At 53.9% G+C, this 8,540-nt stretch overlaps 3 protein-coding genes across 3 annotated transcripts; 1 reads left to right on the top strand and 2 right to left on the bottom strand.

Annotated features, from left to right (window-relative positions):
* Positions 1–536: 536 nt before the first annotated feature.
* CMQ_4971 (beta-cellobiosidase) lies at positions 537–2,128 on the top strand (the record flags this gene model as incomplete). Its single annotated transcript, XM_014315907.1, has 5 exons — positions 537–810; positions 871–951; positions 1,013–1,830; positions 1,901–2,024; positions 2,082–2,128. 5 exons carry the CDS (start codon positions 537–539, stop codon positions 2,126–2,128), a joined length of 1,344 nt encoding a protein of 447 aa, XP_014171382.1.
* Positions 2,129–2,623: 495 nt separating this feature from the next.
* CMQ_5032 (uncharacterized protein) lies at positions 2,624–3,336 on the bottom strand (the record flags this gene model as incomplete). The annotated part of the gene is made up of 3 exons (XM_014315968.1): positions 2,624–2,795; positions 2,879–3,192; positions 3,262–3,336. 3 exons carry the CDS (start codon positions 3,334–3,336, stop codon positions 2,624–2,626), a joined length of 561 nt encoding a protein of 186 aa, XP_014171443.1.
* Positions 3,337–4,695: 1,359 nt separating this feature from the next.
* CMQ_4982 (major facilitator superfamily transporter) lies at positions 4,696–6,611 on the bottom strand (the record flags this gene model as incomplete). The annotated part of the gene is made up of 2 exons (XM_014315918.1): positions 4,696–4,980; positions 5,046–6,611. The coding sequence occupies 2 exons, from the start codon at positions 6,609–6,611 to the stop codon at positions 4,696–4,698; spliced, it is 1,851 nt and encodes a 616-aa protein (XP_014171393.1).
* Positions 6,612–8,540: the final 1,929 nt, after the last annotated feature.

Genomic DNA, 8,540 nt, shown 5'->3' with positions numbered 1-8,540 from the left:
CTGTCGAACGTTTCATCTCATGTCTGGATTTAGGCATGAAATATAGATGGCGCACATGGCGGTACCTTAATATCCTCCTGTTTGGCTCCATTTTTTTCTGTATGCTTTTTGTATCAAATAGGCAATGATTGCCGTGGCTCGATATCAAGTACTCGGCTTGTTGGGGGGGCACAACCCCATTTTATCAATTATCGTGCGGTTCTCATCAATAGCTGTGGATGCAACGGAAACGGCCTTCATCGCCACAATCACAATGCAAGCATCCGCCCACTTCTTTCCAGGCCAAAGGCCGACATGTGACTGGAGGCATCAACGGAGACCTGAGTGTGGAAACAATTCCCGAAAGACTTTAGAGGATACGACGCTTCACTTTGTATAAGAAGTGAGCATGTCTCCCATACAGTCCGGTCATCTATTCTTTATCCTCTGCACTCTTCAACAAATCGGGGCTGGACCTGTCATACCTTTCCAATTGAACCTGCAGTTGTTCAATTTCAAAACTATTCTCACTCTTACATTGTACGCCATTGATCACGATGCATTCCAACTTGGTTGCCCTCTCTACCTTTGCCGCTCTGGCAGCTGGACAGCAGGTAGGGACTCAACAGACCGAGACGCACCCTACGATGACATGGAAGAAATGCACGAGCGCGGGCCAATGCGCTGCAGTCAACGGCGAAGTCGTGGTCGATGCCAATTGGCGCTGGCTGCATAAAACCGGCAGCTCGACCAACTGCTATACCGGGAACACATGGGACAAGTCGATTTGTCCGGATTCTAAGACTTGCACAAGCAACTGTGCAGTTGATGGTAAGATACCGGGACTCTAAATCTTTGTCTCTTATATGTTGGTCCTAACGCTCTTTGTAGGTGCCAATTACGAGTCTACGTACGGGATTACGACGAACTCGGATGCTTTGTCAATCAGCTTTCTCACAAAGGGACAGTATGGTACGTTACCAATTCTTACAACCACCAAAGGGTAAGAAAATGAGGCTGACAATCGTCGCAGCCACCAACATTGGCGCTCGCCTCTACTTGATGGCCAGTGAGACCAAGTACCAGATGTTTACCCTGCTGGGTAATGAGTTCACCTTTGACGTGGACGCGTCAAAGCTGGGCTGTGGTCTGAACGGTGCTCTCTATTTCGTGTCCATGGATGAGGACGGTGGCATGAGCAAGTACCCGGATAACAAGGCCGGTGCCAAGTATGGCACAGGCTACTGCGACTCGCAGTGCCCGCGTGATCTCAAGTTCATCAACGGCGTGGCCAATTCGGATAACTGGACGGCATCGACTACTGACTCCAACTCGGGTGTTGGCGGCTACGGCTCGTGCTGCTCGGAGATGGACATCTGGGAGGCCAACTCCATGTCGACAGCCTACACGGCGCACCCGTGCAAGACCGTCGGCCAGGTGCGCTGCGAGGGCGACAACTGTGGCGGCACATACTCGTCCTCGCGGTATGCCGGAACGTGCGATCCGGACGGTTGTGATTTCAACTCGTACCGCCAGGGCAACACCAAGTTCTATGGGCCCGGCATGACCGTAGACACGAAGTCGGTGGTGACAGTGGTGACGCAGTTCATCAAAGACAGCAGCAACGGCCTGTCGGCGATCCGGCGCTTCTACGTGCAGAACGGCAAGGTGATTCCCAACTCGGTGTCGACCCTCAAGGGCGCGGGAGGCAACGAGATCAACGCGAAATTCTGCAAGGCCCAGAAGGCTGCCTTTGGCGACAAGGACATATTCAACGCAAAGGGCGGCATGGCCCAGATGGGCGCTGCAGTTGCAAAGCCCATGGTTCTGGTCATGTCTCTTTGGGACGATGTAAGTTGGGGGGAAAGAAGAAAGAAAGAAAAGGGATAAAACGAAAAAGGTCCAAACTAACACTATATAGCACTACTCCGACATGCTTTGGCTCGAATCGACCTACGCAGGAACCGCTCGTGGCTCATGCAGCACCTCCTCTGGCGTGCCTGCCACCGTTGAGTCTGAGCAGGCCAGTGCCAAGGTCATCTTCTGTAAGTTTGAGTCTTTCCGCTTCGGCCATCCATATGCTAACGATTATACCGCTCCAGCCAACATCAAGTTTGGCCCCATCAACTCGACCTTCACGTCCAGCTAAGCGACTAGAACCGCTGAACAGACCAGAACAACAGGCCAAACAGCATGCCTAAATCTCTCTTCTCTTCGCTGTTGTACATGTCTTCCTGTCCGTCGGTTTTGTCGTCTCCTTTTCTCCGGTGTGCATTTGAAAGTTGGATTAGGTTTTCTGTATATGTTCTTCCATATGCTTAAAAAATGGATTCATTCCCTCCGTTCGTGTCCGAACTCTCGGCTGATTTGGCCCCGGCGTGATGATATTTGTACTTCGTAGTTGAATCTCCAAAATGCCAATTCATCCCTACAGCACGCGTGCGAAACCCTTGGTCGTAAATACATCGTGGCCTCAACGTTCAGGCATTCAAGAGCACTCATGCCGCGATGATCAAGTACATTTGCTTTGCATTGTAATGTCTATAGTAAGAGGAATTCCCGAAATGGACATCGGTGGTTTGCACGCAATCATCATACAAGTAACGCCACATTTCCACGATACTTTCTCGTCAAGACATGGCCGTCAATAGCACGTCGGAGGTACCGACCAGTGGCGCAGCATAGTTGTAACTGCCTGTGTCCACTCGTACTCGAAGCACTGGGCCAGCTGTGCGCACTCCTCCGGTGTGGGCTCATAACCCGCCCACATCTCTGGCTTGCTCGCCTCAGACGTTGCGTAGTAGGAGATGAGGCCACTGCGAGCAGGTTTAAATGTTTAGCAACCCCACCACCAACTGCCAATAAGCAGAACAAGAAGAAGGAAACGGGCCGTGCTCACTCGTTGAAGATCTTGGAGAGACACAGCCAGGCCATGTTCCAGCTCCGGTTGGAGTCTGGGTCATTCCGAACCCGACGCTGGGCCTCGGCCAACACATCGCCACTAAAGGGGTAGCTAGGTGTAAGGCCGCGCAGCTCCGACAGGAACTGGTTGCTCTCGACGTAGTAGACCCAGGCAGCCGTCATCGGCTCCTGAAATGCACGAGCGTCTTCCTCATGCTCACACGCAGCGGCCGCTCCTTCGATACGGCACAGCTCCGTCAGCGTGTTGACGCGGTGGGTCTCGAGGGACTCAATGAGCTGCTTGATGGACTTCTGTATGAGGCAGAAAAACATGTAAGTAAATGAGGGGGATCAGATAAGTTATGTATTGCTTGCACGCACTTGCGAGGACCGTGCCTTCTTTCCTCCCGAATGCGAGCTGCTGCTGGAGCCCTTCTGACTCGAGCGTGAAGACATGTCTGCTGTTTGTCTGAAAAGTGTTTTTGTTTTAACTGTGACGATGAGTTCTGTGGGATGTTGAAAGTAAAATGGACGGTGGCCTCCTCTGATAGATATAGAAGGACGAGCCGTATCCGCTTCGCAGTACACGTCCCAATGACTCCCCGTGAGTATATTGGTGGTTTTCGCGACGTCATTCGTTGACACGTTGATGACAGCAGCAACAGACTGAGCAGGCTCCAGGCATCTGCGCCCTCGGAAAGACGACCGCCGAAGCCAATCATATTTCGGAATGGCCCGTGGAGAGACGGAGCCTAAGGAGGCGGAGGTCCTCTACGCTGACGGACTAGGCACGGGGGCTCGTGAATACTAAGGATGTATAATCAAGATAGAACTGCTTAGAAGAGACTCGGCCATGGAACCGAATGCGAGAATCAGCTACATTCTCCGTCACCCAAGAGCCAGCGGCTACAGGCAGATAACGTGGTATGAGTGACAGACAAGTCATCGCGGTCGGAATTCGTCATGAGCTGCTGAAGCTGTGGGCCGGTCAGATCGAGCCACCTTGTCGTCGGGATCCGTGGGTGGCGATTCGGCTGCACGCAATAGAACCTTTCTCGGACATGACGGACCAGCCGGAAGGCTCCGCCGACAGAAATGCTGACAGGCGCTCTGCAGTATCAGGCAGTCTGGGAGGCCACCACCGACAAATTGCTGATGGAAAAGAGATGTCAAGAAGGCCGGGCAGGACCGGTGGTGCAACGGCAGCTCGTGTCTCTCGCCGTTCCAAGCTGTTGGGACAGAAGACTTGTCCGGATGGGACGGGTAGGACAAGACAGTTAATGCCGAAAGCCGAAGTAAGGCAGCTTTCGTGATCTGGTTAGGAACATGACACGAACATCGCATGCATGTCAGATTGGTCGTATAGAGCGTCTGCTGCCTCCAATCAGCGCCTGGCGATGCCGATGCCGATGGAGTGAGATTTCAGCGTGAGCCACCACTGACTGCTGCAGTGCTTACAGGGCGCATCCTGGTAAAAGCCAGGCAGGTCAGCCTTAAGTAGGGCTTAGCTTAGCTAGACTCGGACTGGGTGGGCCGCCCGTTAGCCGCTGGAGCTGATTGGCCAGTGTCCGTCAGTTGAGCAGGCTGCTATGCCGGCTAAGAAGAACAGTCATGCTGTCTGCAGATGCCATTGTCCCCTGCTGATTCGTGCTTCTGCAATATCTATCCAAGAAAGAAGAAAATACATTGGAAAAGAAAAGAGAGAATCCGAGAATCCTTCCTCGCCACCATCAAATGTCGTTACATCGTAAAACAGCCAGATGACTTCCCAGTTGCCACTCAGTCTATCCAAACAGTATCCAAACGGTTCCACGTCTAGTTTATTTCTTCGTCTATTGGCTCGTCATCTTCGTCATCTTCCTGCCAATCCGCACTCTCGAGGCCACGGCCCGAGACCATCAGACCGCCGAGCCAGCCGAACACCGCGACGCCCCCAAAGATCCACCAGGCCAGTAGTTCTCCTTTCGGACGAAGCCGAGTCGACAGCGTGAAAAGTGCGCCAGACACAAACGGTCCGACACTGCGGCCGGCAGCAGAAAGCGTCTGCGCAATGCCGTTCAGCGTTCCAAGTGTTTCATTAGAAGGGGCCGAGTTGGTGATCTGTGCACGCGGGCGACGTGTTAGAGTATGCCTACAAGAGAGGGTAGTATGTAAGAACAACGAACCAAGAGCATCACGCTGGATAATCCACCGACGGCGCAGATGTTCTTGACCACCAAGACGGCAGCCATCTCGCCGTACAACCACCACTCGCCGCTGGCGATGCCGAACAATGGCCGGTCGTACTTGTGCCCAACCCACGGCATCACCAGTCCGGATACTGCCAGGCCAAAGAATGCGACCCGGTAGGTGCCGAGATTGCCCATCTTCGTGCGTAAGGACTGGAAGACGAGAATCTGAAAAAAGATGGTGGCAAGTCCGGCAAAGGACAGGAGAAGACCGATCTCTTCAGGAGGCAGATTGCGGCCCGTCGGCTCTGCGGCAGAGGCAAAGATGGGATACAGGCTGTTGAAGCTGATGTTGGAGAGCTGAAAGACGAGATAGGTGAGTAGCAGGAGGACGGTCTTGTAGTTGAGAAGCTGGCGGAAGACGGACACCTGCTTGGAGCTCTTAAGACCACCGTTGCTGGCCCTGTCGCCGCTGCTGCTCACAGGATCGTCGCCTTGTTGGGGACTAGAGAGCAGGCTTTCGGTCTCGGGATACTCTCCTGTCGCGCTCTTTGCCGGGGAGAGCTCAGAGAAGAAGCGGCTCAGGCTGGCCGAGATGGATTGGTTCTGCCCGACGCCGACGCTTTCCAGCGTCTCGTCGAACCATATGGCCAGCACTGTGACGGCAAGACCAAGTAGCACGGCGCCGGCAATATTGGGGCCGAGGAAGGGATATTTCGCCCCAGGGCTGGCGACGAGCAGGCCGCCAAGCGCCGGCCCCGTGATGGAGCCAAGGGAATATATGACGGGGAGCCAGGCAAAGACGCTGCTCTGGTTTGTGCGGTCGGTGACCTCGCCGAGGCAGGTGGGCACGACAGCAGCATTGCCGTTGAGCAGGCCCATGGCGATGTGGATGACGACGACCTGCCAGTAGCGGGTGCAAAAGCCAAAGAGGCCGAAGCAGAGCATGAGCAAGGAGGAGCCGGTCAGAATGACGGGCTTGCGGCCGACAATGTCGGAAAGGTAGCCCCAGAACAGGTTGGTCGTCAGCTGCGCCATAGCAAAGGCCGAAGCCAAGAGACCGACATAAAGGCCCATTTGCTCCTTGGGGATCTCGGGAAAGGACGACACCATGGTGGGTAGGTAGGGCCCAATGGAGTTGAGGGCAGTCTGCTCTGCCAAGCTCAGGATCGCCAGCAGGCCGACCTGTCTCAGCGGCAAGGGCGTGACCTCTCCCGGGCTGCTGTGGCCACTGTTCCGGCCGTGGCCATGACCCCGGCGGCGTGTGTCTCGACGACCGAGCTGGCCTGTTCCCGAAGACGCCTCTTCGCCATCGTCCAGCGTCGTGTTTTCGGACGGAGCTTTGGGAGGGGAGGTAGGGAAGGTGTGGTATCTGCTGATGGAAGGTCGGTGCACTGACGCGGCAGATCGTTGTCTGCTCGAGGGATCGGCGCGCTCGTAGGGATCAAAAGTAGGGGTGATGTCGCCAGACTGAAATGAGCCTGTCGAAGCGACCCGAGGACGGAAGGGCCAATTGGAAGAAGCTGCGGACACCGCTGCGCTGACGAGATTGGTGTGTACCATGGCAAGTCGCCCGCCGGCGGTCGGGGCAGATAAGACAGGTCTTGGTTGGCGGCTCGACCGGAATGGTAGAGGGTGGGAAGCGCAAAAGACGTAAACGAGAACCAGCGATGGTCTGTTCGTCTGTTGCCGTTTGGGAAGCCCGTCTGCGGCCGTCCCAGGCTCGCCGTTCCAAGGCCCTTCCAAAAAGAAGAGGAGGAAGTCCAAAAGGTTCAGAAGTTGGCCGTTGCAAGGGAGAAGTCGATAGATTTGGCCGTCATTCTTAGAAGAAGAAAAGTTCCGTTGCGATATCTCGTCTGGAAGTGGGGGCCAGGAAGGAAAGGCATAAAAAAAAACGATGAAAAAAGAGGACTGGTCAAGAATACAGCGGGTTCTGCGCTATTTCAGCGGCGAGCAGTCGAGCAACGCACTACGCAATTGTGGACCTTGGCGGACGATAGCTGGCGCAAGGGGCGGCTTGCGTGCCTTGTTGTGTCCTAGGAGAACTGATCGCGGGATTCGTCTGGAGGGGAACTGGAGATAGCAGATCAAGCTTGGATAGCGGCATTTCTTTAGGGAGGAACCAGCCCGCAAAAAAATCAAATCGCTTCCTGCTGTTGGCCAACGACCTGCAGGTTTCATGCAAGCTGGCGGCATTAGCATGCGGTGGGCGGTGGACACTGTACTCCGTACATCTTATCCAACATCGCCTTAGTCACTGTCGACGACGTTCCTCTGGCAAAGCGAGTGCATATTGGGATAGTGATAGTACGGAGCATACAAAGGCATTTTGGAAGACAGCTGCGTGCCAACCATCCTCGCTGGTCATTGCCCTTTGTGCTTTAGCCTGAAATGGCTCCACTGCGAACTCGCCTATTAGGTCACCGTCTGCAAATCCACCGTTCGAGCTGGGAAATCGGTCTGTTTTCTTAATTGCCTAATTAGGAAGCAGCGACACGATGCCGCAACAGACGACCACAGCCACCTCGACAAGAACGACAGGAGCGACAGGAACGACAAGAACAATCTCCGGCTCATTGGCAAACGGTGCCATGGAAAATAAAAAATCCGCGGCCAAACAGCTTCGGCCCTGTCTCCTTCTCAGTCACGGGATCTTCTTCCCTCTCCGCATCTTCTGCTTCTCTTCTCTCTGCTCTCTCCCCAGAATCCTCTCTTCTCCCCACATTTCCCCATCGAACTTCGTTTTTTCATTTTCTCTCCCAACCTCCGTTGCAGCCAACTCATTACTCTCACGCCAACATAAACATCCTATCCGTGTCTGGTAGGTCAGAAAAGCTTGGTCCCTCCACTTACATCAACATTCGCTGCTGCTATTCCCCATTTCCCTTTTCGGAAACCCCATATTACCGGCTGTCAATCCTTTCTGTTTGTTCATCTACTTGTTTTCTTGCTCGTTTCTCCTCCTGTCTCTGGGCCTGTCTCTCGCTTTGTTTCTCTTCTCTGTCTCACCTGGACCTCCATCCCCCTTTTTCTTCTTGTTCCTTCATGTCTCTCTCATGTCTCTCCAGTCCATCTAGTTACAGCGTTTTTTTCGCTGACGTCTTATTGAGCTCCTGGTGAAGATCACCAGCAGCAGTCATTGAAAGGTATAAGATATATCCATGGGGGAAAGCACATTTTCCCCCTACATGTCTACAGAGTCTGACCTTAGCAGCACACTTCACTTTCGACAGAAACTTCTTTGCTCAGTGCATCACCATGTCAGTCACACTATTCAGAGCCATCTGGCAGGCTATAGTCTTCCTGCTTCTTGTGACACTCTCTCAAGCCCAAAACCTGAGGCGTGCAGAGTCTGCATGTCATTCAACACTAGTCTGCATCGACGAGCCGGACATCCTTGAGCCACATGGCTCTGGCGTCCTCGACTGTTACGACATTTCTGGAAAGACGCCAGCAAAGAAAGACTCAACCTGGTCGTATGAGGTGCACTCA

Source organism: Grosmannia clavigera (genome assembly GCF_000143105.1).
Source record: "Grosmannia clavigera kw1407 unplaced genomic scaffold GCSC_160, whole genome shotgun sequence".
NCBI classification, from domain to species: Eukaryota; Fungi; Ascomycota; class Sordariomycetes; order Ophiostomatales; family Ophiostomataceae; genus Leptographium; species Leptographium clavigerum.
The sequence above is the reverse complement of the archived record's forward strand: the minus strand, read 5'-3'. Positions and strand labels throughout refer to the sequence as shown.